The following is a 22,500-nucleotide window of genomic DNA, read 5'->3' as shown; positions in this document are numbered from 1 at the left end:
CAGGGGGGTCAATGTTCTACTGACATCCCTACAGGACAGTCAATGTTCTACTGACATCACTACAGGACAGTCAATGTTCTACTGACATCCCTACAGGACAGTCAATGTTCTCCTGACATCACTACAGGACAGGCAATGTTCCCCTGACATCCCTACAGGACAGTCAATGTTCTACTGACATCACTACAGGACAGTCAATGTTCTCCTGACATCCCTACAGGACAGTCAATGTTCTACTGACATCACTACAGGACAGTCAATGTTCTACTGACATCACTACAAACATCACTATTGTGGTTTGGAAACAGGTGCTTCATAACGCTCATAGTTTCCTGACTCAACAACTAATTACCAACAACTATGGCAGTTATATACACACAGCTGTTTACTACATCTCACTTTGTGTGTGTGCGTGTGCGTGTGTGTGTGCGTGTGCGTGTGTGTGTGGCTAGAGGCAGTATGACACCCCCCACGTTAAGACAGAGATAGATGACATCCCACATGTTAGACTGCAGCCGAAGTATTTTATTTCTGAGCTTTTCATCAGCATCAGCTAAAAACATCTCTGTCCTTTGACACACATGGGCGCACAACACACACACACACACACACACACACACACACACACACACACACACACACACACACACACACACACACACACACACACACACACACACACACACACACACACACAAACTACCAAGTTCTTTCCTGTTCACCTGTTATGACTTCCTGTGGGTAAACCCTGTGCCTCCTGCCATGCATGTGTGTTATGTGTGTGTGTGTGTGTGTGTGTGTGTGTGTGTGTGTGTGTGTGTGTGTGTGTGTGTGTGTGTGTGTGTGTGTGTGTGTGTGTGTGTGTGTGTGTGTGTGAGTCTTTTAAGCCAGGTGAGGTGCAGTCTTAAGGATGCCTCCTAGACAGAACAGTTGGGAGGAGTTGGTTCATATATTATGATTACATTTTATTGACGTTGTTGTTTGTTTTAGATTTCGGGTAAGGTTTTTTTTTCGAGGCCACCCCGAAATTCGGGAGCCGAAGTCTACGCCCCTTCGTCAACTGTATGGATTCTTCAATAAAGTCTTTGTTGTCATTCAACGAGAGACAACTCGTTTTCTTGCACATTTCTTCATTGGGAAATACTGCACCAAACCCCTCGGCATAAACATCAAATTAATGACAGATTCCTTGAGTTATTTTAGATTAATTCTGACTGTTCTGGTCTTTTAAGGGAGTATGCAAGCACAACTGAAGCATCCTCACAGCTAGCCGAACCGAAGCATCCTGACAGCTAGCCGAACCGAAGCATCCTGACAGCTAGCCGAACCGAAGCATCCTGACAGCTAGCCGAACCGAAGCATCCTGACAGCTAGCCGAACCGAAGCATCCTGACAGCTAGCCGAACCGAAGCATCCTGACAGCTAGCCGAACCGAAGCATCCTGACAGCTAGCCGAACCGAAGCATCCTGACAGCTAGCCGAACCGAAGCATCCTGACAGCTAGCCGAACCGAAGCATCCTCACAGCTAGCCGAACCGAAGCATCCTCACAGCTAGCCGAACCGAAGCATCCTGCCAGCTAGCCGAACCGAAGCATCCTCACAGCTAGCCGAACCGAAGCATCCTGACAGCTAGCCGAACCGAAACATGCTGACAGCTAGCCGAACCGAAGCATCCTCATCCTGACAGCTAGCTGAACCGAAACATGCTGACGGCTAGCTGAACTGAAGCATACTGACAGCTAGCCGAACTGAAGCATCCTCATCCTGACAGCTAGCCGAACCGAAGCATCCTCATCCTGACAGCTAGCTGAACCGAAACATGCTGACGGCTAGCTGAACCAAAGCATACTGACAGCTAGCCGAACCGAAACATGCTGACGGCTAGCTGAACCAAAGCATACTGACAGCTAGCCGAACTGAAGCATCCTCATCCTGACAGCTAGCTGAACTGAAGCATCCTGACAGCTAGCCGAACCGAAACATGCTGACAGCTAACCGAACCAAAGCATACTGACAGCTAGCCGAACCGAAGCATCCTCATCCTAACAGCTAGCTGAACCGAAGCATGCTGACAGCTAGCCGAACCGAAACATGCTGACGGCTAGCTGAACCAAAGCATACTGACAGCTAGCCGAACTGAAGCATCCTCATCCTGACAGCTAGCTGAACTGAAGCATTGAAGAATCCATACAGTTGACGAAGGGGCGTAGACTTCGGCTCCCGAATTTCGGGGTGGCCTCGAAAAAAAAACCTTACCCGAAATCTAAAACAAACAACAACGTCAATAAAATGTAATCATAATATATGAACCAACTCCTCCCAACTGTTCTGTCTAGGAGGCATCCTTAAGACTGCACCTCACCTGGCTTAAAAGACTAGCTGGACCGAAGCATGCAGACGGCTAGCTGAACCGAAGCATGCAGACGGCTGGCTGGACCGAAGCATGCAGACGGCTAGCTGGACCGAAGCATGCAGACGGCTAGCTGGACCGAAGCATGCAGACGGCTAGCTGGACCGAAGCATGCAGACGGCTAGCTGGACCGAAGCATGCAGACGGCTAGCTGGACCGAAGCATGCAGACGGCTAGCTGGACCGAAGCATGCAGACGGCTAGCTGGACCGAAGCATGCAGACGGCTAGCTGGACCGAAGCATGCAGACGGCTAGCTGGACCGAAGCATGCAGACGGCTAGCTGAACCGAAGCATACAGACGGCTAGCTGGACCGAAGCATACAGACGGCTAGCTGAACCGAAGCATACAGACGGCTAGCTGAACCGAAGCATACAGACGGCTAGCTGAACCGAAGCATGCAGACGGCTAGCTGAACCGAAGCATGCAGACGGCTAGCTGAACCGAAGCATACAGACGGCTAGCTGAACCGAAGCATGCAGACGGCTAGCTGAACCGAAGCATACAGACGGCTAGCTGAACCGAAGCATGCAGACGGCTAGCTGAACCGAAGCATGCAGACGGCTAGCTGAACCGAAGCATGCAGACGGCTAGCTGGACCGAAGCATGCAGACGGCTAGCTGAACCGAAGCATACAGACGGCTAGCTGAACCGAAGCATACTGACGGCTAGCTGAACCGAAGCATACAGACGGCTAGCTGAACCGAAGCATACAGACGGCTATCTGAACCGAAGCATACAGACGGCTAGCTGAACCGAAGCATACAGACGGCTAGCTGAACCGAAGCAAACATTTCTGATATATACCCATTGAATAAAATAACTTATGAATGGCTCACCCTATCAGAACCCAAAATATAAGCTTGTTTTACTCCAATGTTTGTATATAAAAAAAATGTAGACATTAGCCTAAAAACAATGTTTTAACTATAATTTTGATATCACGGATGGTCAGTCCTTGCATCCATTGCTCTGTCTATGAATTTGAGTGGTTGCATTTCTCCAGCCCCATCCCTCAGATTTTTACTGAAACTTGTTTCTACTGCTGATTGTAGCTTTAATCTGGCACTAAACACCAGTTGATGTTGTTTCTACTGCTGATTGTAGCTTTAATCTGGCACTAAACACCAGTTGATGTTGTTTCTACTGCTGATTGTAGCTTTAATCTGGCACTAAACACCAGTTGATCTTGTTTCTACTGCTGATTGTAGCTTTAATCTGGCACTAAACACCAGTTGATCTTGTTTCTACTGCTGATTGTAGCTTTAATCTGGCACTAAACACCAGTTGATGTTGTTTCTACTGCTGATTGTAGCTTTAATCTGGCACTAAACACCAGTTGGTGTTGTTTCTACTGCTGATTGTAGCTTTAATCTGGCACTAAACACCAGTTGATGTTGTTTCTACTGCTGATTGTAGCTTTAATCTGGCACTAAACACCAGTTGGTGTTGTTTATACTGCTGATTGTAGCTTTAATCTGGCACCAAACACCAGTTGATCTTGTTTCTACTGCTGAGTGTAGCTTTAATCTGGCACTAAACACCAGTTGGTGTTGTTTCTACTGCTGATTGTAGCTTTAATCTGGCACTAAACACCAGTTGGTGTTGTTTATACTGCTGATTGTATCTTTAATCTGGCACTAAACACCAGTTGGTGTTGTTTCTACTGCTGATTGTAGCTTTAATCTGGCACTAAACACCAGTTGATCTTGTTTCTACTGCTGATTGTAGCTTTAATCTGGCACTAAACACCAGTTGATCTTGTTTCTACTGCTGATTGTATCTTTAATCTGGCACTAAACACCAGTTGGTGTTGTTTCTACTGCTGATTGTAGCTTTAATCTGGCACTAAACACCAGTTGATCTTGTTTCTACTGCTGATTGTAGCTTTAATCTGCCACTAAACACCAGTTGGTGGTGTTTCTACTGCTGATTGTAGCTTTAATCTGGCACTAAACACCAGTTGGTGTTGTTTCTACTGCTGAGTGTAGCTTTAATCTGGCACTAAACACCAGTTGGTGTTGTTTCTACTGCTGATTGTAGCTTTAATCTGACACTAAACACCAGTTGGTGTTGTTTCTACTGCTGAGTGTAGCTTTAATCTGGCACTAAACACCAGTTGGAGTTGTTTCTACTGCTGATTGTAGCTTTAATCTGGCACTAAACACCAGTTGGTGTTGTTTCTACTGCTGATTGTAGCTTTAATCTGACACTAAACACCAGTTGGTGTTGTTTCTACTGCTGACTGTAGCTTTAATCTGACACTAAACACCAGTTGGTGTTGTTTCTACTGCTGATTGTAGCTTTAATCTGGCACTAAACACCAGTTGGTGTTGTTTCTACTGCTGATTGTAGCTTTAATCTGGCACTAAACACCAGTTGGTGTTGTTTCTACTGCTGATTGTAGCTTTAATCTGGCACTAAACACCAATTCCTCTAACAGCTAGTGTTTACAAATACAATATTCTGTTCACATATCAGCCTGGTCACTAGAACTACCATTTGATTTGGGATGGTTGTAAAGGTCCTGAGGACGTCGACACATGTCTTCCTCACCGTTCACTGGGCGTGAACTCATGATGCTCGGAGATGAAGCATCCTCAGACCACACAGACCAGGTACTCAGACCACTGTGCCACGGTAGTTCACGATACTCTAGCAAGCCATGGAGAGTACTGGAAGATACTTCATAAAAACAATGCATTGTTTTTCATTATTTTATTTTAAGCCTTCCCCAAACCATCACCCTAACCTTAATCACTAGGAATGAATACCTAAACTAAACCACTCTGAATGAATACCTAAACTGAACCACTAGGAATGAATACCTAAACTAAACCACTAGGAATGAATACCTAAACTGAACCACTAGGAATGAATACCTAAACTGAACCACTAGGAATGAATACCTAAACTACACCACTAGGAATGAATACCTAAACTAAACCACTAGGAATTAATACCTAAACTACACCACTAGGAGTGAATACCTAAACTACACCACTAGGAATGAATACCTAAAATAAACCACTAGGAATGAATACCTAAACTACACCACTAGGAATGAATACCTAAACTACACCACTAGGAATGAATACCTAAACTACACCACTAGGAATGAATACCTAAACTACACCACTAGGAATGAATACCTAAACTACACCACTAGGGATGAATACCTAAACTACACCACTAGGAATGAATACCTAAACTACACCACTAGGAATGAATACCTAAACTACACCACTAGGAATGAATACCTAAACTACAAAACTAGGAATGAATACCTAAACTACACCATTAGGAATGAATACCTAAACTACACCACTAGGAATGAATACCTAACTACACCACTAGGAATGAATACCTAAACTACACCACTAGGAATGAATACATAACTACACCACTAGGAATGAATACCTAAACTACACCACTAGGGATGAATACCTAAACTACACCACTAGGAATGAATACCTAAACTACACCACTAGGAATGAATACCTAAACTACACCACTAGGGATGAATACCTAAACTACACCACTAGGAATGAATACCTAAACTACACCACTAGGAATGAATACCTAAACTACACCACTAGGAATGAATACCTAAACTACAAAACTAGGAATTAATACCTAAACTACACCACTAGGAATGAATATCTAAACTACACCACTAGGAATGAATACCTAAACTACACCACTAGGAATGAATACCTAAACTACACCACTAGGAATGAAAACCTAAACTACACCACTAGGAATGAATACCTAAACTACACCACTAGGAATGAATACCTAAACTACACCAATAGGAATGAATACCTGAACTACACCACTAGGAATGAATACCTAAAATAAACTACTAGGAATGAATACCTAAACTACACCACTAGGAATGAATACCTAAACTACACCACTAGGAATGAATACCTAAACTACACCACTAGGAATGAATACCTAAACTACACCACTAGGAATGAATACCTAAACTACACCACTAGGAATGAATACCTAAACTACACCACTAGGAATGAATACCTAAACTACACCACTAGGAATGAATACCTAAACTACACCACTAGGGATGAATACCTAAACTACACCACTAGGAATGAATACCTAAACTACACCACTAGGGATGAATACCTAAACTACACCACTAGGAATGAATACCTAAACTACACCACTAGGAATGAATACCTAAACTAAACCCTTTGAGTTGTTTCTGTTTTAACCTGTAACTATGTGGAATGAACCCTGTAACTATGTGGAATGAACCCTGTAACTACGTGGAATGAACCCTGTAACCACATGGATTTAACCCTGTAACTACGTGGAATGAACCCTGTAACTATGTGGAATGAACCCTGTAACTATGTGGAATGAACCCTGTAACTACGTGGAATGAACCCTGTAACTACGTGGAATGAACCCTGTAACTATGTGGAATGAACTCTGTATCTACGTGGAATAAACCCTGTAACTACGTGGAATGAACCCTGTAACTATGTGGAATGAACCCTGTAACTACATGGAATGATCCCTGTAACTACATGGAATGAACCCTGTAACTACGTGGAATGAACCCTGTAACTATGTGGAATGAACCCTGTAACTACATGGAATGATCCCTGTAACTACGTGGAATGAACCCTGTAACTACATGGAATGATCCCTGTAACTACGTGGAATGAACCCTGTAACTACGTGGAATGAACCCTGTAACTACGTGGAATGAACCCTGTAACTACGTGGAATTAACTCTGTAACCACGTGGAATGAACCTTGTAACTACGTGGAATGATCCCTGTAACTACGTGGAATGAACCCTGTAACTTTGTGGAATGAACCCTGTAACTACGTGGAATGATCCCTGTAACCGCATGGAATGAACCCTGTAACTACGTGGAATGATCCCTGTAACTACGTGGAATGAACCCTGTAACTACGTGGAATGAACCTTGTAACTATGTGGAATGAACCCTGTAACTACGTGGAATGAACCCTGTAACTACGTGGAATGAACCCTGTAACTACGTGGAATGAACCCTGTAACTATGTGGAATGAACCCTGTAACTATGTGGAATGAACCCTGTAACTATGTGGAATGAACCCTGTAACTACGTGGAATGAACCCTGTAACTATGTGGAATAAACCCTATAACTACGTGGAATGAACCCTGTAACTATGTGGAATGAACCCTGTAACTACGTGGAATGAACCCTGTAACTACGTGGAATGAACCCTGTAACTACGTGGAATGAACCCTGTAACTACGTGGAATGAACCTTGTAACTACGTGGAATGAACCCTGTAACTACGTGGAATGAACCCTGTAACTATGTGGAATGAACCCTGTAACTATGTATAATGAACCCTGTAACTACGTGGAATGAACCCTGTAACTACGTGGAATGAACCCTGTAACTACGTGGAATGAACCCTGTAACTACGTGGAATGAACCCTGTAACTACGTGGAATGAACCCTGTAACTACGTGGAATGAACCCTGTAACTACGTGGAATGAACCCTGCAACTACGTGGAATGAACCCTGTAACTACGTGGAATGAAATTAAAGACGTTCATCCATTTTATGTTGAATTTCGAAAGTGAAACTTTGAGATCAGGTTGCACAGCTAGCTGACTGGACTGAACTGTACGAGGATATCAATTGGCAGTGTGTGTGTGTGTGTGTGTGTGTGTGTGTGTGTGTGTGTGTGTGTGTGTGTGTGTGTGTGTGTGTGTGTGTGTGTGTGTGTGTGTCGACTCACCCACGACCATGATGTTGAACTCGAAGCCAGCCTTCATGGTCTTGCGTCTCATCTGGTCCAGAACAGCCTCGATGCCCACATAGCCGAAGAGGTCATGACCTTTAATGGTTCCCTGGAGACCATGGCTCTCTGTAGGGCAAGGGGTCACGACCTCTACCTCTCCCTCCATCTCTCTCTCTACGTCTACTTCTCTCTCCTCCGTCTCTTTATTCTGCGCTGTGCTATCCTCTGTCTTCTCCTGAGCTACTCTCTCCTCCACAGCTTCCTCTGCTGCTGCTTTGTCTTCTACTGCTAACGGTTTCACTTCCTCCATCCCTCTCTCCTCCATCGAGGCGGGTATCTCCTGCTCCAGCACCTTAGTTGTGTCTGAAAGAGAGAGAGAGAGCGAGAGAGAGAAAGAGAGAGGGAGAGAGAGAGAGAGAGAGAGAGAGAGAGAGAGGGGGGGGAGAGAGAGGGGGGGGGAGAGAGAGGGGGGGGGGGGAGAGAGAGGTGGGGAGAGAGAGAGAGAGATATATAGAGAGAGTGAGAGAGAAAGAGAGAGAGAGAGAGAGAGGGAATGGTTAGTGACTGGATGAACGACAGAATAACAGAGGGAGGAGACACACACCCAAAGACATGTGTGGACACACAACATCATTTGATCACAGCATTCTTTGATATCAGTCAGTCTTTAGAGTGTGTGTTCGTGTGTGTGTGTGTGTGCGTGCGTGCGTGTGTGTGTGTGTGTGCGAGCGTGCGTGTGCGTGCGTGCATGCGTGAGTGTGTGTGCGTGCGTGCGTGTGTGTGTGTGTGTGTGTGTGTGTGGTGCAGAAGAAAGAGAATCAACCTTCTAAACCTTTTTGAAGATCCTTTGATGTTAAAGCCCAAAGTCATTGTGGTGGAAGAACACACACACACAGATCCAAACCAGGTACTGCAGTGACTCCTCTTGCACTGAGATGCAGTGCCATAGACCGCTGTGCCACTCTGGAGGCTCAAACTCAGATATACGATATAAAGAAGAATGTTTCACTTCTCTCATTGACTTGTCAACACCCCCCCCCCCCCCCCCCCCCCCCCCCCCCGCCTCCCCCCCGGCCTGGTCTGTACGGTCTGTTTCACAAGCGTTCCCGGAAGTCTCGAGATGTAGCGTCTCTGGGTTTAGAAACTCTCTGGCCTGACTGTGTGCGATCCTGTGTGTTTACCGGGAGTCTGAGCCACAGAGCATGTGTCAGCTAACCCAGCCTGTCAAACCACAACTACTCAGAGACTAGCAGGCCACAACGTGTGTGTGTGTGTGTGTGTGTGTGTGTGTGTGTGTGTGTGTGTGTGTGTGTGTGTGTGTGTGTGTGTGTGTGTGTGTGTGTGTGTGTGTGTGTGTGTGTGTGTGTGTGTGTGTGTGTTATTAGTCAACTGGACTGAAGGGAACGTAGGACCTCAGACAACCTGTTAAAGGTTAACCTTCATTAACACATCTATTCTCCAGTTTACAACAGTTTACAGCAGTTTAGAACAGTTTACAGCAGTTTAGAACAGTTTACAGCAGTTTAGAAAAGTTTACAGCAGTTTAGAACAGTTTACAGCAGTTTAGAACAGTTTACAGCAGCTTACGGCAGTGGTTTTTGGCTATTGTGCGTCTCCACACACACACACACACACATGCACACACGCGCACACACACACACATGAACGCACGCACACACACACACATGCACGCACGCACACACGCGCACACATGCAGGCACACACACACACACGCACCCGCACACACACACACACACACACACACACACACACACACACACACACACAGACATACAGACAGACAGACAGACAGACAGACAGACAGACAGACAGACAGACAGACAGACAGACAGACAGACAGACAGACAGACAGACAGACAGATAGAAAGAGAGAGCAGTGGCCGTTGGTGATGGTCAGTCTTCCTGATTTAATCAGCTATAAATATCTGACCCCAGAACCCACCAGAATGGAACTAATCCACACAGCTATCAGTTCACTCAGGACAGACAGAGAGAGAGAGATTCTACTGGGTGAAATACCACAGTGTGACATCACAGCAGCAAGATTTGTGACCTGTTGCCACAAGAAAAGAACAAACCAGTGAAGAACAAACACCATTGTAAATACAACCTATATTTATGTTGATTTATTTTCCCTTTTGTACTTTAATTATTTCTACATAATATGACATTTGTAATGTCTTTATTCTTTTTTAAACTATTGTGAGTGTAATCTGTACTGTTAATTTTTTATTATCTACTTCACTTGCTTTGGCAATGTTTCCCATACCAATAAAGCCCCTTAAACTGTATTGAAATTGAATTGAGAGAGATAAATAGAGAGAGAGGGGGGCGCAACAGAAATAGAGACAAAGGGGGGGAGAATGAGGGGGGGAGAGAGAGGGAGAGAGAGAGATAAATAGAGAGAGAGGGGGGAGAAAGAGGGGAGAGAAAGAGAGGGGGGAGAAAGAGGGGAGAGAAAGAGAGGGGGGGAAGAAAGAGAGGGAGAGCGATAAATAGAGAGAGGGGGGAGAAAGAGGGGAGAGAGAGGGGGGAGAAAGAGGGGAGAGAGAGAGAGGGGGAGAAAGAGAGGGGGGGAAGAGGGAGAGAGAGAGATAAATAGAGAGATGGGGGAGAAAGAGGGGAGAGAGAGGGGGGAGAAAGAGGGGAGAGAGAGAGGGTGGAGAAAAAGAGGGGGGGAAGAAAGAGAGGGAGAGAGCGGGGGGAGAAAGAGAGGGAGAAATGGAGGGGTTCCAGACACTAGTTAACTATTGTATCTGTAAACACTGAAGTGTGATGAACTCCTGTTACATTAGAAGAGATTTTAGTTTGACAAACAGCTTTGTGTGCTTGTCTGTCTTTTACAGTTGTCTACTCAGTCAGTTCACTGCAGTGTTGTACCAGACCTCTCTATCTCTCTCTCTGTCTCTCTCTGTGTCTCTCTCTCTCTCTCTCTCTGTGTCTCTCTCTCTCTCTCTCTGTCTCTCTCTCTCTCTCTGTCTCTCTCTGTGTCTCTCTCTCTCTCTCTCTCTCTCTCTCTCTCTCTCTCTCTCTCTGTGTCTCTCTTTCTCTATCTCTCCCTACAGAGACAGACATGGACCTAGTAAAGCCCTGTACAGCCCTGTACAGCTAGAGAGATACAGACATGGACCTAGTAAAGCCCTGTACAGCTAGAGAGATACAGACATGAACCTAGTAAAGCCCTGTACAGCCCTGTACAGCTAGAGAGATACAGACATGAACCTAGTAAAGCCCTGTACAGCTAGAGAGATACAGACATGAACCTAGTAAAGCCCTGTACAGCCCTGTACAGTTAGAGAGATACAGACATGGACCTAGTAAAACCCTGTACAGTTAGAGAGATACAGACATGGACCTAGTACAGCCCTGTAAAGCTAGAGAGATACAGACATGGACCTAGTACAACCCTGTACAGCTAGAGAGACAGGGACAAACTATGGGGTCCAAGACAAACAGAGAGTAGACACACACATCTCTGAGATGCATGAGAAAAGCAAACAGAACAGCAGAAGTGATGAGAGTGCCGGACAGGGAGAGAAGGAGACGGAGAGAAGGAGTGACAAAACGTTTGTCCAGGCAATTTGGAGGAGAGACAACAGGTCACACAAAGGGGCCTTAGAGAGGAGAAACAGAACAGATAATGAACAGAGAAGAGGAGAGATGATGAACAGAGGAGAGGAGAGATGATGAACAGAGGAGAGTAGAGGAGAGATGATGAACAGAGGAGAGGAGAGGAGAGATGATGAACAGAGGAGAGGAGAGATGATGAACAGAGGAGAGATGATGAACAGAGGAGAGGAGAGATGATGAACAGAGGAGAGATGATGAACAGAGGAGAGATGATGAACAGAGGAGAGGAGAGATGATGAACAGAGAGGAGGAGAGATGATGAACAGAGAGGAGGAGAGATGATGAACAGAGGAGAGATGATGAACAGAGGAGAGATGATGAACAGAGGAGAGGAGAGATGATGAACAGAGGAGAGGAGAGATGATGAACAGAGGAGAGGAGAGATAATGAACAGAGAAGAGGAGAGATGATGAACAGAGAAGAGGAGAGATGATGAACAGAGGAGAGGAGAGATGATGAACAGAGGAGAGATGATGAACAGAGGAGAGATGATGAACAGAGGAGAGATGATGAACAGAGGAGAGATGATGAACAGAGGAGAGGAGAGATGATGAACAGAGGAGAGGAGAGATGATGAACAGAGAAGAGGAGAGATGATGAACAGAGGAGAGATGATGAACAGAGAAGAGATGATGAACAGAGGAGAGATGATGAACAGAGGAGAGGAGAGATGATGAACAGAGGAGAGATGATGAACAGAGGAGAGGAGAGATGATGAACAGAGGAGAGGAGAGATGATGAACAGAGGAGAGATGATGAACAGAGGAGAGGAGATATGATGAACAGAGGAGAGATGATGAACAGAGGAGAGATGATGAACAGAGGAGAGATGATGAACAGAGGAGAGATGATGAACAGAGGAGAGGAGAGATGATGAACAGAGGAGAGATGATGAACAGAAGAGAGATGATGAACAGAGAGGAGGAGAGATGATGAACAGAGGAGAGATGATGAACAGAGGAGAGATGATGAACAGAGAAGAGGAGAGATGATGAACAGAGAGGAGGAGAGATGATGAACAGAGGAGAGATGATGAACAGAGAGGAGGAGAGATGATGAACAGAGGAGAGATGATGAACAGAGAAGAGGAGAGATGATGAACAGAGGAGAGGAGAGATGATGAACAGAGGAGAGATGATGAACAGAGGAGAGGAGATATGATGAACAGAGAGGAGGAGAGATGATGAACAGAGAGGAGGAGAGATGATGAACAGAGGAGAGATGATGAACAGAGGAGAGGAGACATGATGAACAGAGAGGAGGAGACATGATGAACAGAGGAGAGATGATGAACAGAGAGGAGGAGAGATGATGAACAGAGGAGAGATGATGAACAGAGAGGAGGAGAGATGATGAACAGAGGAGAGATGATGAACAGAGAGGAGGAGAGATGATGAACAGAGAGGAGGAGAGATGATGAACAGAGAGGAGGAGAGATGATGAACAGAGGAGAGATGATGAACAGAGGAGAGATGATGAACAGAGGAGAGGAGAGATGATGAACAGAGGAGAGATGATGAACAGAGGAGAGATGATGAACAGAGGAGGAGAGATGATGAACAGAGGAGAGATGATGAACAGAGAGGAGGAGACATGATGAACAGAGGAGAGATGATGAACAGAGAGGAGGAGAGATGATGAACAGAGGAGAGATGATGAACAGAGAGGAGGAGAGATGATGAACAGAGGAGAGATGATGAACAGAGAGGAGGAGAGATGATGAACAGAGAGGAGGAGAGATGATGAACAGAGAGGAGGAGAGATGATGAACAGAGGAGAGATGATGAACAGAGGAGAGATGATGAACAGAGGAGAGGAGAGATGATGAACAGAGGAGAGATGATGAACAGAGGAGAGATGATGAACAGAGGAGGAGAGATGATGAACAGAGGAGAGATGATGAACAGAGGAGAGGAGAGATGATGAACAGAGGAGAGGAGAGATGATGAACAGAGGAGAGATGATGAACAGAGAAGAGGAGAGATGATGAACAGAGGAGAGGAGAGATGATGAACAGAGAAGAGGAGAGATGATGAACAGAGGAGAGGAGAGATGATGAACAGAGAGGAGGGGAGATGATGAACAGAGAAGAGGAGAGATGATGAACAGAGGAGAGGAGAGATGATGAACAGAGGAGAGATGATGAACAGAGGAGAGATGATGAATAGAGGAGAGATGATGAACAGAGGAGAGATGATGAACAGAGGAGAGGAGAGATGATGAACAGAGAAGAGATGATGAACAGAGGAGAGATGATGAACAGAGGAGGAGAGATGATGAACAGAGGAGAGATGATGAACAGAGGAGAGGAGAGATGATGAACAGAGAAGAGATGATGAACAGAGGAGAGATGATGAACAGAGGAGAGATGATGAACAGTGTAGAGATGATGAACAGAGGAGAGGAGAGATGATGAACAGAGGAGAGATGATGAACAGAGAAGAGATGATGAACAGAGGAGAGATGATGAACAGAGGAGGAGAGATGATGAACAGAGGAGAGATGATGAACAGAGGAGAGGAGAGATGATGAACACAGAAGAGATGATGAACAGAGGAGAGATGATGAACAGTGTAGAGATGATGAACAGAGGAGAGGAGAGATGATGAACAGAGGAGAGATGATGAACAGAGAAGAGATGATGAACAGAGGAGAGGAGAGATGATGAACAGAGGAGAGATGATGAACAGAGAAGAGATGATGAACAGAGGAGAGATGATGAACAGAGGAGAGGAGAGATGATGAACAGAGAAGAGATGATGAACAGAGGAGAGGAGAGATGATGAACAGAGGAGAGATGATGAACAGAGGAGAGATGATGAACAGAGGAGAGATGATGAACAGAGGAGAGGAGAGATGATGAACAGAGGAGAGATGATGAACAGAGGAGAGATGATGAACAGAGGAGAGATGATGAACAGAGGAGAGGAGAGATGATGAACAGAGGAGAGATGATGAACAGAGGAGAGATGATGAACAGAGAAGAGATGATGAACAGAGGAGAGATGATGAACAGAGGAGAGGAGAGATGATGAACAGAGAAGAGATGATGAACAGAGGAGAGGAGAGATGATGAACAGAGGAGAGATGATGAACAGAGGAGAGATGATGAACAGAGGAGAGATGATGAACAGAGGAGAGGAGAGATGATGAACAGAGGAGAGATGATGAACAGAGGAGAGATGATGAACAGAGGAGAGATGATGAACAGAGGAGAGATGATGAACAGAGGAGAGGAGAGATGATGAACAGAGGAGAGATGATGAACAGAGGAGAGATGATGAACAGAGAAGAGATGATGAACAGAGGAGAGATGATGAACAGAGGAGAGGAGAGATGATGAACAGAGGAGAGATGATGAACAGAGGAGAGATGATGAACAGAGGAGAGATGATGAACAGAGGAGAGATGATGAACAGAGGAGAGGAGAGATGATGAACAGAGGAGAGATGATGAACAGAGGAGAGATGATGAACAGAGGAGAGATGATGAACAGAGGGCCTTCAGACAGTATTCATACCCCTTGACTTACACTACACGTTCATGTGTTCCACCCTGAAATCCAAATAGATGGAAAATAAATAAATGCTCACCCATCTACACACAATACCCCATAACGACACCGTAAAACATGTGTCAAGACGTAGGTGTGTTTACTGTTGTAGTGAGACGTAGGTGTGTTTACTGTTGTAGTGAGACGTAGGTGTGTTTACTGTTGTAGTGAGACGTAGGTGTGTTTACTGTTGTAGTGAGACGTAGGTGTGTTTACTGTTGTAGTGAGACGTAGGTGTGTTTACTGTTGTAGTGAGACGTAGTGAGACGTAGGTGTTTACTGTTGTAGTGAGACGTAGGTGTGTTTACTGTTGTAGTGAGACGTAGGTGTGTTTACTGTTGTAGTGAGACGTAGGTGTGTTTACTGTTGTAGTGAGACGTAGGTGTGTTTACTGTTGTAGTGAGACGTAGGTGTGTTTACTGTTGTAGTGAGACGTAGGTGTGTTTACTGTTGTAGTGAGACGTAGTGAGACGTAGGTGTTTACTGTTGTAGTGAGACGTAGGTGTGTTTACTGTTGTAGTGAGACGTAGGTGTGTTTACTGTTGTAGTGAGACGTAGGTGTGTTTACTGTTGTAGTGAGACGTAGTGAGACGTAGGTGTTTACTGTTGTAGTGAGACGTAGGTGTGTTTACTGTTGTAGTGAGACGTAGTGAGACATAGTGAGACGTAGGTGTTTACTGTTGTAGTGAGACGTAGGTGTGTTTACTGTTGTAGTGAGACGTAGGTGTTTACTGTTGTAGTGAGACGTAGGTGTGTTTACTGTTGTAGTGAGACGTAGGTGTGTTTACTGTTGTAGTGAGACGTAGGTGTGTTTACTGTTGTAGTGAGACGTAGGTGTGTTTACTGTTGTAGTGAGACGTAGGTGTGTTTACTGTTGTAGTGAGACGTAGGTTTGTTTACTGTTGTAGTGAGACGTAGGTGTGTTTACTGTTGTAGTGAGACGTAGGTGTGTTTACTGTTGTAGTGAGACGTAGTGAGACGTAGGTGTTTACTGTTGTAGTGAGACGTAGGTGTGTTTACTGTTGTAGTGAGACGTAGGTGTGTTTACTGTTGTAGTGAGACGTAGGTGTGTTTACTGTTGTAGTGAGACGTAGGTGTGTTTACTGTTGTAGTGAGACGTAGGTGTGTTTACTGTTGTAGTGAGACGTAGGTGTGTTTACTGTTGTAGTGAGACGTAGTGAGACGTAGGTGTTTACTGTTGTAGTGAGACGTAGGTGTGTTTAGTGTTGTAGTGAGACGTAGGTGTGTTTACTGTTGTAGTGAGACGTAGGTGTGTTTACTGTTGTAGTGAGACGTAGGTGTGTTTACTGTTGTAGTGAGACGTAGGTGTGTTTACTGTTGTAGTGAGACGTAGGTGTGTTTACTGTTGTAGTGAGACGTAGGTGTGTTTACTGTTGTAGTGAGACGTAGGTGTGTTTACTGTTGTAGTGAGACGTAGTGAGACGTAGGTGTTTACTGTTGTAGTGAGACGTAGGTGTGTTTACTGTTGTAGTGAGACGTAGGTGTGTTTACTGTTGTAGTGAGACGTAGGTGTGTTTACTGTTGTAGTGAGACGTAGGTGTGTTTACTGTTGTAGTGAGACGTAGTGAGACGTAGGTGTTTACTGTTGTAGTGAGACGTAGGTGTGTTTACTGTTGTAGTGATACGTAGTGAGACATAGTGAGACGTAGGTGTTTACTGTTGTAGTGAGATGTAGGTGTGTTTACTGTTGTAGTGAGTCGTAGTGAGACGTAGGTGTTTACTGTTGTAGTGAGACGTAGGTGTGTTTACTGTTGTAGTGAGACGTAGGTGTTTACTGTTGGCACAAGATGGCCGCTTGCCCAGTTTAACCAGGGTGTGTTTACTGTTGGCACAAGATGGCCGCTTGCCCAGCTTAACCAGGGTGTGTTTACTGTTGGCACAAGATGGCCGCTTGCCCAGTTTAACCAGGGTGTGTTAACTGTTGGCACAAGATGGCCGCTTGTCCAGTTTAACCAGGGTGTGTTTACTGTTGGCACAAGATGGCCGCTTGCCCAGTTTAACCAGGGTGTGTTAACTGTTGGCACAAGATGGCCGCTTGTCCAGTTTAACCAGGGTGTGTTTACTGTTGGCACAAGATGGCCGCTTGCCCAGTTTAACCAGGGTGTGTTTACTGTTGGCACAAGATGGTCGCTTGCCCAGTTTAACCAGGGCTTCCTCTGTCCCCTATGAATAAATACTGATGAATCAGTTTAACCAGGGCTTCCTCTGTCCCCTATGAATACATACTGATGAATCAGTTTAACCAGGGCTTCCTCTGTCCCCTATGAATAAATACTGATGACTCAGTTTAACCAGGGCTTCCTCTGTCCCATTTGAATAAATACTGATGAATCAGTTTAACCAGGGCTTCCTCTGTCCCCTATGAATAAATACTGATGAATCAGTTTAACCGGGGCTTCCTCTGTCCCCTATGAATAAATACTGATGAATCAGTTTAACCAGGGCTTCCTCTGTCCCCTATGAATAAATACTGATGAATCAGTTTAACCAGGGCTTCCTCTGTCCCCTATGAATAAATACTGATGAATCAGTTTAACCAGGGCTTCCTCTGTCCCCTATGAATAAATACTGATGAATCAGTTTAACCAGGGCTTCCTCTATCCCCTATGAATAAATACTGATGAATCAGTTTAACCAGGGCTTCCTCCGTCCCCTATGAATAAATACTGATGAATCAGTTTAACCAGGGCTTCCTCTGTCCCCTATGAATAAATACTGATGAATCAGTTTAACCAGGGCTTCCTCTATCCCCTATGAATAAATACTGATGAATCAGTTTAACCAGGGCTTCCTCTGTCCCCTATGAATAAATACTGATGAATCAGTTTAACCAGGGCTTCCTCTGTCCCCTATGAATAAATACTGATGAATCAGTTTAACCAGGGCTTCCTCTGTCCCCTATGAATAAATACTGATGAATCAGTTTAACCAGGGCTTCCTCTGTCCCCTATGAATAAATACTGATGAATCAGTTTAACCAGGGCTTCCTCTGTCCCCTATGAATAAATACTGATGAATCAGTTTAACCAGGGCTTCCTCTGTCCCCTATGAATAAATACTGATGAATCAGTTTAACCAGGGCTTCCTCTGTCCCCTATGAATAAATACTGATGAATCAGTTTAACCAGGGCTTCCTCTGTCCCCTATGAATACATACTGATGAATCAGTTTAACCAGGGCTTCCTCTGTCCCCTATGAATAAATACTGATGAATCAGTTTAACCAGGGCTTCCTCTGTCCCCTATGAATAAATACTGATGAATCAGTTTAACCAGGGCTTCCTCTATCCCCTATGAATAAATACTGATGAATCAGTTTAACCAGGGCTTCCTCTGTCCCCTATGAATAAATACTGATGAATCAGTTTAACCAGGGCTTCCTCTGTCCCCTATGAATACATACTGATGAATCAGTTTAACCAGGGCTTCCTCTGTCCCCTATGAATAAATACTGATGAATCAGTTTAACCAGGGCTTCCTGTGTCCCCTATGAATAAATACTGATGAATCAGTTTAACCAGGGCTTCCTCTGTCCCCTATGAATAAATATGGATGAATCAGTTTAACCAGGGCTTCCTCTGTCCCCTATGAATAAATACTGATGAATCAGTTTAACCAGGGCTTCCTCTGTCCCCTATGAATACATACTGATGAATCAGTTTAACCAGGGCTTCCTCTGTCCACTATGAATAAATACTGATGAATCAGTTTAACCAGGGCTTCCTCTGTCCCCTATGAATAAATACTGATGAATCAGTTTAACCAGGGCTTCCTCTGTCCCCTATGAATAAATACTGATGAATCAGTTTAACCAGGGCTTCCTCTGTCCCCTATGAATAAATACTGATGAATCAGTTTAACCAGGGCTTCCTCTGTCCCCTATGAATAAATACTGATGAATCAGTTTAACCAGGGCTTCCTCTATCCCCTATGAATAAATACTGATGAATCAGTTTAACCAGGGCTTCCTCTGTCCCCTATGAATAAATACTGATGAATCAGTTTAACCAGGGCTTCCTCTGTCCCCTATGAATACATACTGATGAATCAGTTTAACCAGGGCTTCCTCTGTCCCCTATGAATAAATACTGATGAATCAGTTTAACCAGGGCTTCCTCTGTCCCCTATGAATAAATACTGATGAATCAGTTTAACCAGGGCTTCCTCTGTCCCCTATGAATAAATATGGATGAATCAGTTTAACCAGGGCTTCCTCTGTCCCCTATGAATAAATACTGATGAATCAGTTTAACCAGGGCTTCCTCTGTCCCCTATGAATACATACTGATGAATCAGTTTAACCAGGGCTTCCTCTGTCCTCTATGAATAAATACTGATGAATCAGTTTAACCAGGGCTTCCTCTGTCCCCTATGAATAAATACTGATGAATCAGTTTAACCAGGGCTTCCTCTGTCCCCTATGAATACATACTGATGAATCAGTTTAACCAGGGCTTCCTCTGTCCTCTATGAATAAATACTGATGAATCAGTTTAACCAGGGCTTCCTCTATCCCCTATGAATAAATACTGATGGATCAGTTTAACCAGGGCTTCCTCTGTCCCCTATGAATAAATACTGATGAATCAGTTTAACCAGGGCTTCCTCTGTCCCCTATGAATAAATACTGATGAATCAGTTTAACCAGGGCTTCCTCTGTCCCCTATGAATAAATACTGATGAATCAGTTTAACCAGGGCTTCCTCTGTCCCCTATGAATAAATACTGATGAATCAGTTTAACCAGGGCTTCCTCTGTCCCCTATGAATACATACTGATGAATCAGGGGAATCATCATCTGACTGAACAGTGAACTCGTTAGATGTTGAACGCAGCTCTACATGGTTAGTGGATCAACACTGTATCAGCACATCTCTGTAGTCCGCATGTTCCTCAGAGTAGAACCAAAGATTACCATAAATGATGTGATAACACATGTCTTTCATCATAAGAACACACACACACACACACACACACACACACACACACACACACACACACACACACACACACACACACACACACACACACACACACACACACACACACACACACAACACACACACACACAACACACACACACACAACACACACACACACAACACACAACACAACACACACACACACACACACACACACACACACACAACACACACACACACAACAGAGTGTTGAGCAACAGTTATCTCCACAGTGACAGAGGGGGTAGAGACGCAGCTCTGGTAAAATGGTGCCACACTTTACATATGAAAGAGTAGTGAGATTCAGCAACATGTGCCGTATCACATGGCCACAACCGCCAAAACAGTCACTAGTCAACAACTAACAACAGAAACCTTCCTACTAAATATTTATCAGCATCAATACTCAAGACCAAAACATACAGCTGTTCAAATTAAACCAATACATTCTTTTCATATTCACTTTTGAAGAAAATCCCATTATTCAGAAAAAAACATGCATTGTAAAACAGCCAGGTCCAGACCCCCCCCCAACCCCTTTTCCCAAAGTGGACCGATCCAGTCAGGTCTCATGGTTTGAAGAGGCATTGAGATCGGCCCATAGAGGCCGCGGGGGGGGGGGGGGGGGATATAAAAGATTCCTACCTTCTCTCATTCACAAAAGCCAGTCCGATTCCTGTTCTCTCTCTCCACGGCCCCAGTCCCCAACCATACAGCTGCCTGCCCACCAGGCAGAGAAGAAGAAAGTCCTTATTTTGCTTCTCTTTCTTTGCCCAGTTTATACACTCACTCGCTTTCCTGAGCTGGAGAGGCGATGGGGAGGATTTGAGCTGATGCCTCTAATACCTCTACCTCTCTCTGTCTCTCTGTCTGGCTTTCTCCCTCTCTCTTGCACTACCTCGCTGTCTGTCTGTCTCTCTCTCTCTCTGTGTGAGTGTGAGGGCGGGCGTGATGGCTAAAGCAGTTCACAGCCATTCACATGCAGATTGGCTCAAGGAGCTTCCACTAATCCAACAGAGGACTTCACCTCTCTGCTGCCTAGCCCTCCCTCCCCCATCCCTCCCTCCCCCATCCCGCTCTCCTTTCTAAGACTCATTTACACACCAGTAGCTGGGTCGTCAGACAAGTGTGAATTGGTGTGAATGTCTGTGTATTTAAATGTGTTTGTGTTTGTGTGTGTGTGTGTGTGTGTCTACCGAGAGAGAGAATGAGAGCTCCCTGCTGACTGCAGATTCAAGCCTAGAAGTAATTGACCTGTAAAAATCAATGAGTCGAAAACACAGCCGTTCTCTGAAGAAAGTAGCTGGTGTGGACCCATACAACACCACCCCCCTTCTGTCTCTCATCTCTCTCTCTTTCTCGTCTGTGACTACCACTCTGTGATCAAATCAACTGTTTTATTTCTCCACACATACCGGGACAGTATATTTTAGTAATCACTACGGCAACAGCCTCCAGGAACGAGATGCTGTTTACACCTTACAGTTATTAAGAACATCAGGAACAAATAATTACAACTCCAGAAAATTCAGTCAAGCAAGTTTCTCTCTGTCTGTTTCTCTCTGTCTGTTTCTCTCTCTCTGTTTCTCTCTCTCTCTCTCTCTGTTTATCTCTCTCTCTGTTTCTCTCTCTCTGTTTCTCTCTCTCTGTTTCTCTCTCTCTCTCTGTTTCTCTCTCTCTGTTTCTCTCTCTCTCTCTGTTTCTCTCTCTCTGTTTCTCTCTCTCTGTTTCTCTCTCTCTGTTTCTCTCTCTCTCTCTGTTTCTCTCTCTCTGTTTCTCTCTCTCTGTTTCTCTCTCTCTGTTTCTCTCTCTCTCTCTGTTTATCTCTCTCTCTGTTTCTCTCTCTCTGTTTCTCTCTCTCTGTTTCTCTCTCTCTCTCTGTTTCTCTCTCTCTGTTTCTCTCTCTCTCTCTCTGTTTCTCTCTGTCTGTTTCTCTCTCTGTCTGTTTCTCTCTCACTCCAACTCTCTATCTCTATTTCTCTCCCTCTGTTTCTCTCTGTCTGTTTCTCTCTCTCTCTGTTTCTCTCTCACTCCACCTCTCTCAATTCAATTCAATTCAATTCAATTCAAGGGGCTTTATTGGCATGGGAAACATGTGTTAACATTGCCAAAGCAAGTGAGGTA

General features: G+C 44.7%; 1 protein-coding gene across 4 annotated transcripts in view; it reads right to left on the bottom strand.

Moving 5' to 3' along the window:
• Positions 1-22,500, bottom strand: part of LOC118937800 (neuronal-specific septin-3-like) — a 79,492-nt gene that overhangs the window by 53,409 nt on the left and 3,583 nt on the right. For 2 of the 4 annotated variants that reach the window (XM_036939362.1, XM_036939365.1), the window contains exon 2: positions 8,189-8,554. In XM_036939362.1, coding sequence (XP_036795257.1) covers positions 8,189-8,554 — 366 coding nt within the window. Of the gene's footprint in view, positions 1-8,188; positions 8,555-21,021; positions 21,345-22,500 lie in introns of those variants that run through there. The other 2 variants (XM_036939364.1, XM_036939363.1) reach the window with 2 other exon arrangements.

This window comes from Oncorhynchus mykiss, chromosome 12, assembly GCF_013265735.2.
Source record: "Oncorhynchus mykiss isolate Arlee chromosome 12, USDA_OmykA_1.1, whole genome shotgun sequence".
NCBI lineage: Eukaryota > Metazoa > Chordata > Actinopteri > Salmoniformes > Salmonidae > Oncorhynchus > Oncorhynchus mykiss.
The sequence above is the reverse complement of the archived record's forward strand: the minus strand, read 5'-3'. Positions and strand labels throughout refer to the sequence as shown.